At 41.0% G+C, this 20,167-nt stretch overlaps 1 protein-coding gene across 3 annotated transcripts in view; it reads right to left on the reverse strand.

Annotated features, from left to right (window-relative positions):
- LOC122492004 (collagen alpha-4(VI) chain-like) overlaps positions 1–19,251 on the reverse strand; it is a 118,951-nt gene extending 99,700 nt beyond the window's left edge. For all 3 annotated transcript variants that reach the window (XM_043595428.1, XM_043595425.1, XM_043595427.1), the window contains exons 1-2: positions 19,132–19,251; positions 3,601–3,689 (exon numbers count right to left, since the gene is read on the reverse strand). In XM_043595428.1, coding sequence (XP_043451363.1) covers positions 3,601–3,676 — 76 coding nt within the window. In that variant the 5' untranslated portion in view covers positions 3,677–3,689; positions 19,132–19,251. The remainder of the gene's footprint in view (positions 1–3,600; positions 3,690–19,131) is intronic.
- Positions 19,252–20,167: the final 916 nt, after the last annotated feature.

Here is a 20,167-nt window from a genome sequence, read left to right on the forward strand (position 1 = left end):
CTGGCTGTGAATATCTCTCTCCCCATTCATTGCCTTTACACCCCGGAGATCTGCCTGCACAGCTCTTTGACGATAGCTAATATGCACGGCTTAGGCACGCCACCATCTTCCCTTGCTGCCTCATGGCTCCCCTCGTTCACCTGCCAGCCTCTGTTCCATTTTAACAGACTCCTGCCCCCTTCAGTGAGATCTCTGACCATGGCCCTCCACCCATCCCTTAAACTTAATAAAAGAAACCACCTTTCTACCAGCAGAGGATGCTGTTGGTACCTCACCTAGATCTCTGCTGGTGGGCACACCTATGCCCAGCTGCTTCAAGCACTACAGTTAACTGTTCCCCTCTGAGACTTTGTCTAGAGACCAGACCCTGGCTGAAAGGAGCAGCCACATCTGAAGACACCTGGAAAGTTACACTGCCTGGGTGGCCAATGTTCCATCACATGGGGATACAAACATCTGGCCACCTTCCTTTAACTGAAATAATTCATGGTGCTATTTATGCTCCGACATCTTCCATGGCTCAGGCCAAGGCTGCATTTTACCTGCGACTACATCCTTCCTCGGCTTATTCACCTCCAGCCTATCTCACTTCTCTCTTTCCCTTATAGGTTTCTCCCTCAAAATAACACATTCACCAAATCCCTGTCCCAGGCTCTGCTTCTAGAGACCCGAACTAAGATCAGCTTTCCAGCTTTGACCTCTGGCACTCCCTACTTACCACCATCCCCTTTTAGTTTGACTCATGGCATTACCATAAGTGTGGCTCTCATTTGTCCTTTGGCTCCCTGAACTCAAGTCTGCACTGTACAACTACTTTTCCCAAACCCAGTTGTAACCCTGGGAACCATGATCCCAGTGGTGGTCAGACAAGTGGTGATCCAGCTGGGCCCACCCTGGTCTCCAATATGGAAGGGATCAGACACCAGGTGGCTGCAGGACTTGAGCAAATAGCTAACCTTTCTGCTTCTCAGATTTCGTCTTCTCTACAATAAGGGTTTGACCAGATGATCTGGTTTCTTCCATCTCAAACATTACATTTCTGTGACAAGAAATAAGTACACAGATTAAACACAGTGCTTGTGGGGCGCCTGGGTGGCGCAGTCGGTTAAGCGTCCGACTGCAGCCAGGCCACGATCTCGCGGTCCGTGAGTTCGAGCCCCGCGTCGGGCTCTGGGCTGATGGCTCGGAGCCTGGAGCCTGTTTCCAATTCTGTGTCTCCCTCTCTCTCTGCCCCTCCCCCGTTCATGCTCTGTCTCTCTCTGTCCCAAAAATAAATAAACGTTGAAAAAAAAATTTTTTTAAATAAAAAATAAAAAATAAACACAGTGCTTGTGTGGACCAAAAAAAAAAAAAAAAGGAAGAGGTGATTATGATCTACTCATCAGTGACCAGCATGACGTCTCCCCCATACCTCGCAATGTGATTATCTGTGATGATGGTAGGAGAACACATGAATTAGAGATGAGAGAGAAGAGAAACAAAAGCAGAAACCACCTCAAGATGGTGTTAGTTTCAAGTGGCTGAAAAAGGGGGATGATGATCCCACACTGGTTAAACACATCTTATGTTTGGTTTTGTGCCAGGAAGAGGGTTTAAATACTGCCTTGGGCTGACCCTGCACTCTCTAGTTTGATCTCTCTGCCTTCTCCTTGTCTCTCTGCCTTATCACGTTGTTCTCCATGGTCCAGGCTCCTTAGCCTAAGTTCTCAACCTGCCACGTTCCCACTTGCTATTGCCTCCAACATACAATTCCATTGAGTTTCTTTCCATTGAGTTTCATTTCTTTTCCTTTCCCTCCCTCCCCTCCTCCTCCTGATAAATTCTCATAGAATCATGTTCTTTTATCTTGGTTTGTAATGCAACATTCATTAAAGTGTTTATTCAATTAATGCCAATCTCCCCAATTAGACTGTGGGCTTCATGAAAACACATACCATAACTTTTCTTTGTCCATCACTCGTGTCTAGCCTAGAGTAATCACCCCAAAAATATTCAAGGAAATAAATACTTAGGAAGAGAAAAGGAGAGAGGGAGGGAGAAAAGGAGAAGGTGTCACTTACAAGAATGGAAATATTGAAATTATGAAATCAAATAAGGGAATCAGAAAATTTTAGAGTTACAAATAATCTTATGAGATTATGCAATGAAATACTGTAGCCACCAGGTACATGTGGCTGTTGAACACTTGGAATGTAGCTAGTACAAATGAGAAACTAAATTTAAAATTTTCCTGAATTTTAACTTATTTTAATTTAAATAGTCATATGTGGCTAGTGGCCACTGTATTGAAAAATGCGAGTAGAGAATAATGAGTCCAATTCATCCATCTCACAGATACAGAAAATGAGACCGAGAAAGGCAAAGTAACCCATGTAATCAGTTCAAACGGTCAATATTAGAAACCAGGTCTCCTGACATCCAGTCCATACTCTGGACTGCCATGAAGATTAAGCGAAAAGCCCGTATTATAGAAAGGCAAAGACCCTGTGAGAGTTTAAGCAGAGAAGAGCTCATGAAGGTTGGTGTACCCTAGGGAGACTAAATCCATTTGTCACTTCTAGATCCCAGAGTCCTACCTCTCAGGAGCTTGCCTAATCTTGGTCATAAAGCCAAGTGGAGTCATGATTTCCGAAAAGGCAGATAATAAATGAGCTTATGGCCTTTTGAGCTTTATTTCCCCTTGGCCCTCCAGAACGCACTCCTGTTGAGAGGAGAGTATTCAGTGAGTGCCCCAGGAAGGGCCAACTGGTTTGTCCCCCCTTAACATTTCTTTCAGAGGAGATCAAACACAGACCGTGAAAGTATTTTCCTGATCATTCCAATCAGGAGAAACCTCACAGTTGTAGAATATTTCTTTTCAGACAAATTAAGTATTGGTTCCATCATGTGCACCTTGAGAGATATATTACATTTTCATACATTGTTGCTTTTCTTAGCCCCTCCACAAGTCCTTTGTCATTTTAGAAGGTGTTTGAAACATGAAAAGACTGACTGTCACAGCTTCTGTCCACAAGAGAGAGGATTCAGAGCTAGAGGGAAAATTTAGAGAGCTTCATGTATTTTTCCTAACAAATAACAGTCTGTGTAATTATATATAAATATTTAAGCTTCAAGATTGTCTCAGTGGGGCTTTAGGCTACTTAACCAATCTTCTCTTCATGAGACTTTCATTGTGAAAAGTCACAACAATCTGTTAAAATAACTGCAAAAAAAAATTGCAAAGCTGTCGCTAGTGTTCAGTGAAGCTATCCATCTTGTAACAACAATTACCCCTCAGAACAACTCTGCCCAAAGAGAGAAAGCAAAATGCAGAGTCAAGAGAACAGGCTTATATTTACAAAAGCATTTGACAGCCTGGTAATACATTCAGAATTAGAACATTTTTTCACATCTATTTTTTTTTTGCCGTTTGAGGTTAAGCTTTGAAAACATCAAGTGCCCGCTGTTCACTAAAAGCTTCTAGGTTCTAAGCTCTACTGAAAAGAAGCATTTCCCTTTTGCTAATTATGAAGCTTCTGTAATATTTTCTTTTAGGATTATCACTACCGCTAGGTTCCCAGCAAGGTCATCGTTTTTGGCTTAGGGAATCCAATGCATTACCCATTCTCTGTGATTTGACGAAGCCAAAACTAGCTGCAAGAAAGATGAACTCCCAAAACATCTTCCGAATCTCCATTCTAGATATATACCTGGGGGGAAAAAAAAAACTTCGTAATTAAAATTATGTCTTCATACATTTAAAATGAGTATACCATATGTTAATTATATCTCAAAAAGTTGATTTATAAATAGTGTGTGTGTATACATACAAACATACATGTATATATATATATATGTCTCCATGTCTTTCCACAGACCAACAGAAACTTGATAAAAATAAAGGGATTGTTGCTACATTGTTTCAATTGTACAAAGAAGATGGCCTTGCTGACCCAACTCAGGAAGAATTTTGTAAACACCCAAAGCCTATACCTCAGACTTTACTGTTTCAAGTTGTCCAGATGCGGCTATAAAAGGATAAAGTATATAGGGCATGGGTTGGACTTCCATTTCACACACTGAATTCATTTGGTGGAACGTAAACATTTCTGGATGATTTTGCTTGTATTTTTATACAAGCACTGGGTGACCTTATAAACATTCGTGGCATGCAGAAATATTCAAATATCGGAGGAGCACATCTGCCTGATGAATTCAGGCTAGCCAGAAAATGTTTTCTACGTTGCCAGAAGGAGGAGAGCGTCAGTGTCCTCCCTTCAACTTGGACTCATTTCCAAAGGCCTCCATGAAAATGATCAAGTCCCCAATTCCATTCTATTTTTTGACTCAAAGCAAGGCCATGTGTTTAAAATTAAGAAAATCATGGCATTCACATTGAAGGAGATTTCAGCTGGAACAAGGAATACCCCGCCTTTGTCTTCTTAGCCAGCTCCCCTCAGCATCCTCGAAGGTTAAAAGTAAGGATTCTTGAAGATAAACCGTCTGAGTTGGAATCCCAGGCCCGCTACTTAATAGTTAATCTTGGGCAAGTTGCTTCACTGCCTGGCCCCTCTACCTCAGAGCCTTGAAATCAGGAGTAAGTGAGCTCATTGCTGCAAAATGCTTCACCTATACCTGGCACAGAGAAATCACTCTTTCAGTGCTTGTTAAGTGAAATAAGTCTCCTTGGATGCCCACAATGTGAAAGTGACAAAGTATGGCCCCCAACTTGAGACTCAGAATCCGTAGAAGCAGAGGAACAGTAACACTCTGTAGTGCACGTTCGTAAGGAAGTTATTTTGTTTTGTATGTTTTTATTTAACTTATTTAATTTTCACTCTCAATCACTGCTTTGTAAGTCACTATGCTAATATCTCTATGTTCCTCACCTCAAGCCTGGGAAAGGCCCTGCTCATCTTGTTCATGGAAATGGAGACATTGGGCCCCACAAAGGTTAAGTTGCATATTCCAACCCCCTGGCCATGGACTGTCAGGTTCTATACCAGGTAACCCGACCCTGGGTGCAGTGCATGGCAGGAACTCAAACCCTTCAATGAAAATAGCTAAGCCCAGACTGTCACTCAACACCCCCCCCACCCCCCCGCCTGCCCCCAGAGCCCAAATGATGTAAAATGAAGAGCGATTTGCCATGGGGTAAAAATGTGAGCTCAAGCCCTAAGTGTTAGCATCCACCAATTTGTCTTCAAAGACAACGGTTTTATGTACAAAACACTGTATTAGATCCTCCAGATAATGGAATTACAAACCTGCTTTCACGTTTAGAGAACTGAACAATTTGGGGAGAGAAATGTTACACACCGGAAACACGAAGAAATTTAGGAAAGTTTAAACGCGTACTTTAAATATATCAAAGAGTTTCAGATAGAATCTCATTGGGCCTACATCACTTTGCAGTCTTGGGCCCTTTAAGTGGGACAGTGTGTAAAAATTATATCATGATGCCCAGAAATCCCAGCTACCCAGCAACTGAAGTCCTCTTTCCAGAAAGTGTAAGTGGAGCCATTCTGCTTCCCATAGGACATATTTCTACTATTCATGTTTAATTTACTCCTTAGAAAGGATTCAAGGATGTGAGACAAACACATCTATTTTATTATCTTATGCTAACAGAAAACACCGGGAGAAGCCTTGAACTCAAAAGAAGCTGGAAACCTTGATTCTCCTGTCAGCTTGACCATTGCCTTTGTGGACTTGAGCTATCCACTTCACCTTTGAAGGTTTATGTGCCGACTCTCAAGGGCTTGGTGCTGATTTGGAACACCTACTACATTTCCCATGATATTACAAACACTCCCCAGGGTATTGGTCCGGTAATTTTCCAATAAGCACAAGTGATATAATTGGACTTCCCTGTTCCTCAGTTTCTACATCAACCTCCCACTAATGCCTCCTCAAGGAGACTAAGTAATTTGAGGGAAGGCACTTTCAGACTGTAAATATCCTCTTCCCCAACAAACGTTCATCTCACGGCAAACAAATGAATGCATGATCATAAAGAATAGACTCTTCTGATGGATTAAGGGCAGTGTAAGAGTAAAGAGCTTCAGAGTCTGACAGTGCCAGGAAGAATGATCCAAAATAAATCGGATGCATAGGAGAGAAGTTAAGATGGCCGAGGAGTCAGGAGGCCCTAGGCTTGCCTCATCCCTCCAACACAGCTAGGTAAATATCGAATCATTTTGAAACCCAAGAAATCCATCCAAGGACTGAGAGAGCAAAAATGTACAACTAGAGGTGAAAAAACTGTCACCTCACGGAAGGTAGGGGCTGCAGAGAGTTGATTTGGGGGAGAGAAGAGCTGTGGGTGCTGCGATGAGGAAGGAGCCCTAATTGGGCAGAGAGTGTGAGAGTGAGAGAGAAAGGAGAGAGGTAGAAAGAGTGAAAGCATGTGCAGGGAATTGCACAAGAAAAATCCTTCCCCAGAACCATGGACTGGGAAAGGGAGAGGGGCTGAATACCTCCAAGTTCTTCGAAAGAGCAAAGCACAGAGCTTGAAGTTTTGGAGGTCTGTGTCGTTGCCCGGGTCACACGTGGTGGGCTTAGCAGTGCTGCAGGGGGGAAAGAGGGCAGACACCCAGGAGCAGGCAGTGTGTTCTGAGGAGACCCCGGGTCACACAGAGAGAAACAAGTCCCCTGCTTGGGTACATTTTGGAGAGGTGGCATAGCCCCTATGGGGGGCAAAAGACTCTGTGGGCACCAATGAGCTGCCCCATTCGCTGGAATAGGAAGAGAGTCACTGGCTGAGGGCAGTGAGCCATGGTGCCAGCTTTCTGCTGCACTTTATCATAAACTCTGAAGTTCACGCAACTGAATTCTGGGGAAAGCCAGTACCCACCACAGCAAAGCGAGACCCTCCCCCAGAGGATCAGCATGGGTCAGCACTGCGCAGATGGCTAAAATGTGCAGTTCTGAAACCCAGCCACGTGCCTGAGATAAAACACAGGAGTGCTGTGCCACCTGGCAGTGGGCAGCTCAGATGCAGGCAGAGTAAAGGTGGGGATCTGGCAGAAGCCAGGGACACAAGAGAGGTGATTGCTTGCTCTTCTTTGAGGGCTTCCAGAAGAGTGACAGGTGTGAGATCCCCACTCCGGGGACAAGAGAGTGGGGCCATGCCTCTCACCAGTCAGCACTAACCAACTTCAGTGGGTAAAACAGCGCCACCAAGTGGAGGCTGGGGCCACATACACAAGTCTCCTACCACCTCCCCTCTGCGCCCTGCAGGTGCCTCACCTCTAGGGCAAGTCTACCTGAGAATCAGCAAAGCAGGCCCCACCCCCAGAAGACTAGCACAAACCCCTCACATGCACCAAGTCTACTGATCATAGGGTACTATAAAGCTTCAGCTCTAGGGAAATATTGTTATTTTTTTCCTTACAAAAAGAAAAGGCAATTTATTTTATATGGAACATACCTCAACATCATAAGGCAATATATGAAAGACCCACAGCTAATATCATTCTCAATGGGGAAAAAACTGAGAGCCTTTCTCCTACAGGCAGGAACAAAACAGCGATGGCCACTCTCACCATTACTATAGTACTGGAAGTCATAGCCTCAGCAATCAGACAACAACAACAACAAAAAATAAAAGGCATCCAAATCAGCAAGGAAGAAGTCAAACTTTCACTATTTGCAGATGACATGATACTCCATGTAGAAAACCTGAAAGACTCCAGCAAAAAATTGCTAGAATTAATACATGAATTCAGCAAAGTTGCAGGATATAAAATCAATGTACAAAAATCAGTTGCATCTCTATACACCAATAATGAAGCAACAGAAAGAAAAATCAAGGGTTCAATCCCATTTACAACTGTACAAAAAACAGTAAGATACCTAGCAATAAACCTAACCAAAGAGGTAAGTAATCTGTACTCTGAAAACTATAGAACACTTATGAAAGAAACTGAAGAGGACACAAAGAAATGGAAAAACATTCTATGTTCATGATGAAAGAACATGTTGAAAGAACAAACATTGTTAAAATGTCTATACTACCCAAAGCAATCTCCACATTTAACGCAATCCCTATCACAACACCACCATTTTTCACAGAGCTAGAACAAACAACCCTAACATTTGTATGGAACCTCAAAGACCCTAAATAGCCAAAGCAATCCTGACAAAGAAAAGCAGAGCTGGAGTCATCATGATTCTGGACTTCAGGCTATATTACAAAGCTGTAGTCATCAAGACGGTATGATACTGGCACAAAAACAGACACAGAGATCAAGGGAACAAAATAGAAAATCCAGAAATGCCCCCATACTATACGGTCAACTAATCTTCAACAAAGTAGGAAAGAACATCCAATCAAAAAACAGACAGCCTATTCAACAACTAGTATTGGGAAAACTGGACAGCAACATGTTAGAATGAAACTGGACCACTTTCTTACCCCATACACAAAAATAAATTCAAAATGGATAAAAGACTTAAATGTGAGACAGGAAATCATCAAAATCCTAGAGGAGAACGCAGGCCACAACCTCTTTGACCTTGACCAGAGCAACTTCTTACTAGACACATCACCGGAGGCAAGGAAAACAAAAGCAAAAATAAACTATTGGGACTTAAAGATAAATAGCTTCTGCACAGTGAAGGAAACAATCAGCAAATCTAAAAGGGAGTCTATGGAATGGGAGAAGATATTTGCAAATGACATATATGAAGTGTTAGTATCCAAAATCTATAAAGAACTTATCAAACTCAACATCCAAAAAACAAATAATCCAGTGAAGAAATGTACAGAAAGCATACATAGAAACTTTTCCAAAGAAGACATCCAGATGGCTAATAGACACATGAAAAGATGCTCAACATCACTCACCATCAGGGAAATACAAATCAAAACCATGATAAGATACCATCTCACACTTGTCCGGTTGGCTAAAATTAACAACACAAGAAACAACAGGTGTTGGTGAGGATGTGGAGAAAGGGGAAGCCTCTACCACTGTTGTGGGAATGCAAACTGGTGTAGCCACTCTAGAGAATAGTATGGAGGTTCCTCAGAAAGTTAAATTTAGAACTACCATATGATCCAGCAATTGCACTACTAGGTATTTACCCAAAGGATACAAACATACAGATTTGAAGTGGTAGAGATACCCCGCCGTTTATAGAAGCATTCTCAACAATAGCCAAACTATGGAAAGAGCCCAAATATCCATCAACTGATGAATGGAAAAAGATGTGGTGTGTGTGTGTGTGTGTGTGTGTGTGTGTGTGTGCGCGCGCGCACATGCGCGCTCCATTTCACAATGGAATATTGCTCAGCCATCAAAAAGAATGAAGTCTTGGGGCATCTGGGCAGTTCAGTCAGTTAAGTACTGGACTCTTGATCTCAGCTCAGGTCATGATCTCACAATTAATGAGATGGAGCCCCACATTGGGTCTGTGCTGACAGCACAGAGTCTGCTTGGAATTCGCTCTCCCCTTCTCTGTGCCCCTTCCCCACTCATGCTCTCTCTTTCTTTGTCTCTCCAAAATAAATAAACATTAAAAAATTAAGAAAAAAAAAAGAATGAAATCTTGCCATTTGCAATGACATGGATGGAGCTAAAGTGTATTATGCTAAGGAAAGTTAATCGGTCAGAGAAAGACAAGTACCTCATGATTTCACCCATTTGTAAAATTTAAGAAACAAAACAGATGAACGTAGGGGAAGGTGGAAAAGAGAAAGAGGGAAACAAACCATAAAAGACGGTTAACAATAGAAAAAAATTGAAGGTTGATGAAGGGAGGTGGGTAGGGGATGGACTAAATGAGTAATGGGTATTAAGGAGGGCACTTGTGTTTAATAGGGGGTGTTATATGTAAGTGATGAATCACCAGATTCTACACCTGAAAACAATATTACACTGTATGTTATCCAACTAGAATTTAAATAAAAATTTGAAAAGAAAAAAATAAGATAAAAAGGCATTGCTCATACATACACAAAACAAAAAAGAAAATAAATTCAGATATTATGATTATTGCTATTGTTACAATAAAACACAATACTGTAATTTTTAACTCTTAATGAAATTAGAGGAAGTAGAAAACCTTCAAGTAGGGTACCTACATTTTCATATTCTGCTATGTCCTAATTATTAGTATTAATGCAATTAATCACAAAAAATGAGAAGTATTTTTAGTTAGTTGTAAATAAAGTACCAGAGCTGTTTATGGAAATACAATGGGAAAGTCAAAAGTTTCTAAACATTTACAGCTGTGCATATTTGTATTTACATTAATGAAGAGAAAAATGTCTGTAGCTTAAGGACTTAATACCTATATTATATATACTATTTCCTGATGATGTTTCTATCCAATTAAGCTGCTGAAGGGGTTTTGCATTGAACATGTAGGGCCCATTGTGAAGGAAAAAACAAAAAATAAACCCAAAGCGACTAAGTGGCATGCAATTGGGTAGGTCTAGCATAGAATGATACTGATTCTTTCTGAAAATAATTCTAATGGGTGTGGAGAAGAGAGATACTTCTCACAAAGTATGCTGAAAGAAGTTAAATAGTTAAATAGTCAACTAGAACAATCTATTTTTTATGTTTATTTATTTTATTTTGAAAGAAACAGTGAGTGGGGCCCCTGGGTGGCTCAGTCGGTTAAGCGTCCGACTTCAACTCAGGTCACGATCCCGCGGTCCGGGAGTTCGAGCCCCGTGTCGGGCTCTGGGCCGACGGCTCAGAGCCTGGAGCCTGCTTCGGATTCTGTGTCTCCCTCTCCCTGCCCCTCCCCCGTTCATGCTCTGTCTCTGTCTCAAAAATAAATAAATGTTAAAAAAAATTAAAAAAAAAAAAAAAAGAAAGAAAGAGTGAGCAAGGAGGAGGGGCAGAGAGAGAGGGAGAGAGAAAGAATCCCTAACGGGCTCCACACTGTCAGCATGTGGAACCTGATGCAGGCCTCAAACTCAAGAACCTGTGAGATCATGACTTAAGCTGAAACCAAGAGTCAGACAATTCACTGAGCCACTCAGGTGACCCTAGAACAATCTATTTTTTTTTTTTTAAGATTAATCCATTCAATTAAAATTACCTTGCAACCAACCACTATAGTTATAATTGATTCAGGGAAGAATCACCAAATGAAGCTAAAACCATCGGGTAGAAGCATGTTAGGGAACAAGATTTTAACACAAGTTTCAAAATATCTCCTAACAAATAACTTCTAAGTTATAAAGGGTAAAAAAGTATGTTTACAAAAGAGGAACATGGTGGACATGATTTAACCAACAATGTTGGGATAAACCACCATCACATACTTCCTGAACTGATGTATGAGAAAACTCTACATCACTTATATGGTAGTTCTCCTCCAAATCCACAACTTAAATCTAATAAACAAACAAACCAAAACTTGGAGATGGTCTAAAAAACAACTGGCTTGTGCTGCTCAAATATATTTATTTTTATTTTTGTTTTGTTTTGTTTTGTTTTAGAGAGAAAGAGAGGAAGCATGAGTGGGAGAGAGAGAGGGACGGGGGGAGAGAGAATCTTAACCAGGCTCCCCACTCAGCACAGAGCCCGATGTGGGGCTCCATACCATGACCCTGGGATCATGACCAGAGCCAAAATCAAGAGTGGGATGCTCCATCCACTCAGTCACCCAGGCGCCCCCAAAATAGTAATGGCATGAAAAACAAAGAAAAGCTGAGAAACCAACTGAGGTTAAAACAGTCTAAAGAGACATGAAAACTAAAAGCAATGCATGATCATGGATTGGGGGGAAAAAACGGCTATAAAGGACATAAAGTGAGATAATAGGTAAAAATTAAACATGGACCGAATATTATATAATAATTCTGTATCAGTGTTACATTTCCTGAGTTTGATCATTGTGTTGTAGTCATGTAAGAGAATGCCCTTGTTATTAAGAAATATACATAATATGGGGCACCTGGGTGGCGCAGTCAGTTAAGCGTCCGACTTCAGCCAGGTCACAATCTCGCGGTCTGGGAGTTCGAGCCCCGCGTCGGGCTCTGGGCTGATGGCTCAGAGCCTGGAGCCTGTTTCCGATTCTGTGTCTCCCTCTCTCTCTGCCCCTCCCCTGTTCATGCTCTGTCTCTCTCTGTCCCAAAAATAAATAAACGTTGAAAAAAAAAAAGAAATATACATAATATGAAGCACAGGGTCTTGGGGTCACCAACTTACTCTCAAATGTTCAGCAGAATTATAATAATTCATAAAGAAACAACGTATGGTGAGAATCTTATAACTTTTTCATTGAGTGTTTATTGTTTACCACATAATATGTCAGGCGTATTAAAGAAATAGTTCTTTTCCTGGGAGGACTTGGAACCCTAGGGGAGAGGAAGAAATGGATGAATTGTAATATTGTGGGATGAGCAAAATTATATCGAAATCTGTACAAGGTGTTGAGGAACACAGTGGGTGAGCATCCCTCTGCACTTGGTAAAGGCTTCAAAGAGCAGATGATGCTGGAGTTGAGACTTAAAAAAGGAGTAGAAATGTACAAGTGAGCAAGTGGAGAAAGGGAATTCGTCGGAACAGCATGAGCAAGGACTCAGAAGAGGTATTGGACACCCCAGGTTGAGCTCATCCAAGGCCTTGGAAGCTAAGGTTTTTGACCACAGGAGACCTGGTTAAGCCTTCTTGGAGCTCATACCCCCTTGCTGCACAGGCTCTGAGGGCATGCATCTAATAGAAACCTTTGGCTTTCTGAAATGCATGAACTCAGAAGGTGGGATATAAGAGGCGATCCGGGTAGAATTTCTCAGTTTTCATCCATAAACTGCCTTAACTTCATTTAATTAAACCAGCAGTGTTTCATATACAAGTCTCCCTCAAGGTTTCTATTCTCCCTCTATGGGTCCCTTAAAAATGAAATGAAAAGACGCCATCTCTAACGTTCTATGCCACTGGTTCTTAGCCTGAGCATTGAGTCAGAATCACCCAGAGGACCTGTTAAAACCCAGTTTCCTGGACCCCATCTCCAGAGTTTCTGATGTAGTAAGTCTGAGTGGTGAGAATTTGCATGCTGAGTGGAATCAAGGGACCACACTTTGAAAACCATTCTTCCATGCATTTAGCATGCAGTGGTTCCCAACCAGGCAGATGTCTGCTCCATTGACTTTCAACAGCATCTCTAGCTCCACAGGGAAGAAAACAAGTGTCTCTTATCAACTACGTGGGGAAAGGGAAGAAACGATCAATTTAAAATGTTTTCTTTATATATACATGACTGAGAGGTAAGCAGAAGCTTCAAAATATTTAGATGAAAGATCCAATGCAAATGTGAAAAATTAATTTAATGCATTTTTCAATTTGCCTTCTAATTATACTCTATTCCCAGAAATAATGAAGAGCTATGTCCTTTCTTTTTTTTCCAAATTTTTCTGGTCATTTAAACAGGACTCTTTCAGGCAGTGTATACTTGGCTTTCTTACAAGATAGTCTTGGAGTATACCACATCTGGGCAAGAGGAAGCTCCAGGAGGCAAACAATTGGGGGACGTGAACAGATTCTTCTGTACACATCACATTAGAATTCACACGGCATGTTTAACAGTTAAGAAAAACTAAAGGTTAGCCTTAACCTATTTCATAAACATTAACATTTGCTTCCGTGCCCATTCACAAATCTTATGACGGCTTGGATATATACACAACTTTGTTGTAAAATATTTGAGGGAGGCTGTGTCAAACATTTCAATGACAATTAATGTGTTATTAGGCTCAAAAAAGAAAAAAACCATAACAAGATGCAGAATCTTGGAGCATTGCTCCAGGGAGGGATAAGGATGACAATGTCAGAGTTCAGCAGGGCCCTGACACTCCCATCAGCTGCAATAATTTCAAGATCAGCACACGATTTGTGAGGTATTTAAAATTTTGGAAGTGAATAGCATCCCAGCTTTGGGGCAGTTTTTCTCTATCTTAGGCCCTTTTCATATCCTGATTCACCTAGTTTCCCAAAGTGCCTGGTTCATACATCACCTACACCATTTGCCGTATGTATTGCCGTCGATCATTTATCTACCCCACTGGGCTGTGAACACACAGAGAGAAGAGTCTCGGCCCAAGAAATCTTTGTAGTGCTGGCTACGTTGTTGAAACGAATAAATCTTTCCCTTTTATGATCATTATTTCACGTTTGAACAAACTGCTGAACGCTTTAATCCAAGGAAAAAGAATATTCAAACTCTTAACAACTGACGTGTAACTTATAAATTCCACCACCCCAGCGTTTCATGAGCTTGGTTTTGCCAGAGAGATGGGGACAACTACCCTGTCTTTCTCAAGTATTTCATTCAGGAAGAATGCCTGCAATCCGCTAAGCAGATCAGGCCCCTCCAAAGACGGTGGGCAGGTCAGCGCACTCTGCTACTCCCTACTTCCTGTCACCAGGAAATGTAGGAAGAGCAGGTCATGATAGTGAATAAGGGCAAGATGGCCCTCTGCAATTGTCTGGTTTGGCCTCATATACCCTATCCATTATTTATTTCATGTCCTTTAAGAAGGTTGCTTCAGAATCTGTAAAGCAAGCATCGTATGGAGCAATAAAAAATTGCATAGAACTTGACTTTGAATGTTCTGGTTCAAGTTTCAACCCTGCCACGTTCTTGTTATGCAGCTTCTTGGAAGTCTCTTGAACTCACTAAGACTCAGTCCTGGCAGCATAAACTGTGCCTTCACCCAGTTATTGACAGGGTTATTGTGGGCACAACATAAGCTAATGGGGGGTAGCAAAAACTTTGGAGAAAGCTAGAAAACTTCAGAGGTTACTATCACTTTTGTCAAGCAATAATCTACAAAACAAAAGTCCAAAAATTTAATACTTTGTCGCCTTAGAACCAAGCCTCAGAATTTTTATTCCAAGAGAAATGCATTGCTTGAACCAAAAGAGTCCTGGCTACATTTTCACTTCATTATGTCTAGGAAATAATCACACTATGATGTAAGTGAGATTTTGGATAGTAACAGACATTTGACAGTAGTGAGAGAAGATTCCCTAAATCAGAGAAGTGGAGTACCAGGTGTGACAGCAAGCTGGTGGTCACCTGGATGAGATAAGCTCTTTGTTTTTTGGGTTGTTTTTTTTTTTTTAATGAAATTTATTGTCAAATTGGTTTCCATACAACACCCAGTGCTCATCCCAAAAAATGCCCTCTTCAATACCCATCACCCACCCTCCCCTCCCTCCCACCCCCCATCAACCCTCAGTTTGTTCTCAGTTTTTAAGGGTCTCTTATGTTTGGCTCTCTCCCAATCTAACCTCTTTTTTTTTTTCCTTCCCCTCCCCCATGGGTTTCTGTTAAGTTTCTCAGGATCCGCATAAGAGTGAAAACATATGGTATCTGTCTTTCTCTGTACGGCTTATTTCACTAAGCTCTTTGAAACCTTATGTTACGAAACCTTAGCTGTCCATGTTCTTTGAGCTTAATCTTTTACTGTTGTTTCCAGGGCTTTAGCTTAAAATAACTTAAGGGCCATTGAACTTCTCTTTGTATCTTTTTTGAGTTTCTGAAATAGTGTATAATAAAATGTTTAAAGACAAACTGAAAGAATATCCACTAAATGCAGTGACACAAACTTACCTGACCCTCAGAAAGTTTGCGATATTTCTTAGAGATTCCAAGATGCCCTGACTAGGCTACAAATCTTTCTGAAGTTTATAGAATTATAAGTCAGTGTGGTTTTCCAAGTCTATCAGACTTTGATGATTCTGAATGTCATTATTCCTTCCCTTTACCTGGAAGGCTGCATACTACTCCTTGGCCCGGGACACATGTGCATGCATGCGCGCGCGCGCACACACACACACACACACACACACACACACACACACACGGCAGGCTCTATTCACCTTTCAAAACCCAGCTCAGGCGTCACCTTCCTAACTCAAGCTTGATGGCAAAGCACTCCCTGTTCTGTTCTTCCTCTGAAGTCTGTACATTTATTTCAATGAATTCTTTGGGATTTGTTAGGACTGTGTCTTTACTATTAATATATGCTCAGCACCTAGAACAGTTCCTTTCTCTGCTCTCTTTTTTCTCTCTCTCCCTTCCTTCCTTCTTCCCTCCCTCTGTTCATTTCTCTCAGTTCATGGCAACTGCAACCTTCTCACAGCATGGACCCAAAGCCACGGAGCTATCATTAACTCCTCTCTCACACACACCCCCTACATCCAACCTGCCAGGAAATCATGCTGGATCAACCTTTAAAGCTGTTTACACAGAAACTGATGCTCTTGTCATTTCTACTAACAGGCTGATTCAAGCGTCTCTTGCTTGATTACTACAGCAACCTCCATGGCTCTCCCTATTTCTAACCTTTCCCTCCGAAGTCTATTCTCAAAATATAACCAGAGAAATCCTTTTAAAACCTAGGTGACCTCTGCTCAGAGCCTTTCAATGGCTTCCTGTTTCATTCAGAGTAAAAAAACAAAATAGACTACAAGCTCCTATATAAACCGGCCCCCAGTTTTCTCCGACTCATTTCTCACCCTGGCACGTTAGACTCGGATCACTTTGGCCTACTGGCTGTTCTTCAGATAAGCCAGTTATACTCACTGCCTAGGGTTTTTGTACATACTGTTTATTGTTTCCTCCATCTGGAATGCTCTTCCCCTCCTATCCCCATTTACTCACATATATCCCTATATACCCACACACATCTACACATACCCACATGTATCTACATATATCCACAAATATCCACGTATCTCCTAAATATCCACTTACGTCCACATATATCCATATATATTCCCACAGGTATCCATATATCTACATACTTTCCCATATGTTCCCATGTAACATTATATATCCCCATATATCCACTCATATCTATACATATCTACACATATGTCCACATATGTCCACAAAGACTTCCGTCAAGTCTTTGCTCAGGTATCACCTTCTCAGTGCAGTCCATCTTAGCCATTCTACTTAAAATTGCAACCTACCCTTGTTGTCCCAGCACACCCAAGCCCCCTTACCCTGCTCTGCTTTTCCTCTTTTCCTATCACCTTCTAACAGGCTATGTAATATTCATCATGGTTTTTATCCATTACCTGTAATCATGCCGCACCTTCACCTAGAATAGAAGCACTACGAGGAATCTTGTTTTCCATGACATATCCCCAGTGCTTGACATATAGTAGGTGCTCAAAAAAGATTCGTTGCATAAATTCATTTGTTCAGAAAAAGAATGATTGCCTGTTCTTAAGACAGAATGTTCTAAGCAAAGATTTAGAGGCATTCTTGGGAAGGTTGGCGCTCCCTAGGCTATTCTTTTTTGGTAAATGGAGGACTCAAAGCCAGTTGGGTTCACTTTTATATTTTAATTCTATTTTTCATTCATTTGTATTAAAAATATAATCAGAACAAATAGCATAAAACTAAACATTTGGCAAATTTGTAGAATAAGTAAAACCAGATCACAGGCGTAGTATTGAAGGGTCTTGGTTTAAGACCTTTGAGGAATCCAAAATGGAGCCAGTCTGCAACTACAACTGTGCCCAAGGAGGCAGGAGAGAGACGCAGCCAGAGGTGAACCTTTAAAAACTCACAGTCACAAAAATCCACTTATACAGTGAGTTGCTCAAACATAAAGACACAAGATTAGGTTGGAATGTTTGGGCAAAACAATTTCCTATAGGATCTTTTTAACAGGACTCATGGTGCTTTTATTTCAGACCAAAATATCAGGTAGATAATATTCATTATTTCACTTTCTAGCGACTCTGTAAGGGACCATATTTACTGTTTCTGCAAAAATGTAGACAGGGCTTCATTGTTCTTGGTCAGTGATGGAATAAATGCATCCACAGACCTCTCGAGGCCTATTCCTATGAGCCAGAAACTATCAGACAAAATTATGTGATGGCAGACTACTTTCAAAGGCCTGTGGCATGCACACTCTGGGTTGAAATAAAAAGGACCATCCTACATTTGCAATTCCCTGGGCTTATTTCGTAGCCTCTGAAGATCAATACAAAAGAGAACAAAAAGGTGCTAGATTTTTCTCCTGTACTCCTGTGGAATAATTCTCAGTCAATATGTGATTCTTCCACCCCACAGAAGTCATCCTGAATAGTTGTCACCATCACTAAATTCAGTGAATTTAAATGTGTAGGTATCAACCCCAGTGACCAAAAAATTATACATAAAATCTGAACCTGATCAATTTCACATTCACCTTTCTTGAAGTTCTTTATAAAAATAATCATTTTCTTCAGCTCTAGTAAATGATATGCATGCTGATGTCCTTAGGGAGTTTACTGATGTTTCTAATTTAAAATGCATTTAAAAATAAGGTAGAGTAACACATGGCCAGAGGGATGATGTGAAAAAACAACGATATTAAAATGTTCATAGTGAATCTAAGTGGTGAGTATACATGTATTCCCTGTGGATCCTTTAACTTTTGCTGTATGTTTGAAATTTTTTATTAAAAATGTAAATAACCATCTCACTTGTTTCTTAAAACTGTGTATGGTGGTCAAATGAAAAGAAACCTAGTAGTGGAGTTACAGGCATCCTGGCAAACTAGATGGAAGAAAACTTTATTTCCAACTCAAAATTGCACCTGGCATTGTTTTGAGAGAGTCATTTTTACCTAAGTTTTATATCTCTACTAAGCCTGTTTATTCCCTGATTCTTTAGTGTTTTCTTCTTCCCTTCGCCTTATGATTCTAATACTAATCTCCATGTTTAAATTCTCCCAAAGATTTGCATCAGTGAAATAATTCATGAGACATCTGTGAGTCCCCATACATTGGTTTCCCCTTTCCACACAGATGGTAAATTCTGGACCCCATCTTAAAACATTTCACATTTTCCTGCTCCATAAAAGTTCAGAGTTACACGTCTCGTTCTGCCACAGTTTGAACCTTGAAAGTTACTCTTTCTCTGTGTGTCTAACAGAGATACCTTTTGGGTTTTTTCCTCTGTGTCTTTGTCCCTGTCTCAATTTCTCTCCATCTCTTTGCTCTGCAAGATCTCTCTTTCAGTCTCTATCACTTTCTCCTCTGTTGGTCTATCATTGAGTCCCTGTCTCTCTCTGCCTGGAAGTGAAAGAGAAGCAGTGTATTTGCAAAAACACATAGAAACAAACTAGAGTTCCCACCTACCCAACTCTCCCAGGGAAAAGGAATTTCCTCCTACCTGGCAAAACCTTTGCAACTTGTTCTTTTAATTCCTCCTTCTTGTCTTCATCCCTTAAGAAGCTGTTTGAGCCTTGGGAATTCCCTAGAGCACAGGAAGTCTCAAGGGTACAAAGACACACCAGCTTTTCCGGTATTTAATACTCTCCTGGGGGAAAGGGAATGGGGGGTGGTGGTGAGGGGAGGAGCAAAAACGATGTTTATGATGACTGACGCATTGCTTGTTCTTATGCGTGCTTTATTGCCATTAAATCAAAAGGATCCTTCACTCTGTAAACACTGATCCTAAAAATGAATACAAAAAGTTCCCAGGGAGAGTATTCTCAAAAAATAGTAATAATAATATTTTTTAAATAATATAAATGAAACTAACCTTTTTCAAATTTAATTTAAAATTCCTAGAATAAAAATTAATCCTAATTATCCTTATTTCAATTATTTAGTCTCCGCCTGAAGTCTCTAGACTATGAGCCACTTGAGAGCAGGAACAGGTATAATTCATCTTTGGGTCACTCATATCCCCTGGATATCCCCTAGCAAAGAGCCTTGTACATACTAGGTCTCAAAACAGCAGATATAATGGATGGATGGATAGGTGGATAAATCAATGAACTGAACAATAGCAAACACTCCCTGCATTGATAACAAGGTAAAGCTCTTAGAGCATCTTGGATGCTCTAAACTAGCTCATACCAACCAGATTAGGGATCAGGATGGAGTCAAAGGAAATAGAGAAGTATTTTTGTGTGTGCACATACATGAGTTAAACAATTAAGCTGCTGTAACAGGAGATGTAATAACCAAGATCATTTCCTTCTCACATAGTTCAGTCCAAGGTGTCTATTCCAGGTCAGCAAGAGGCTTTCCTCCACATAGTCATTCAGGGACCCAGGCTAATATTCAACATGTGGCACCTGAGGTTTCTGCAATTACCACCAGGGTAGCCAGTGGGGACGGTGAAAGAGCTAACTCTGCAGACTGCCTCCTAAACAAGTGAGGCAGAGGTTGCTCATAGTTCTTCCACTCACATTCTGCTG

The sequence above is a fragment of the Prionailurus bengalensis genome, chromosome C2, assembly GCF_016509475.1.
Source record: "Prionailurus bengalensis isolate Pbe53 chromosome C2, Fcat_Pben_1.1_paternal_pri, whole genome shotgun sequence".
In the NCBI taxonomy this organism is placed as follows: domain Eukaryota; kingdom Metazoa; phylum Chordata; class Mammalia; order Carnivora; family Felidae; genus Prionailurus; species Prionailurus bengalensis.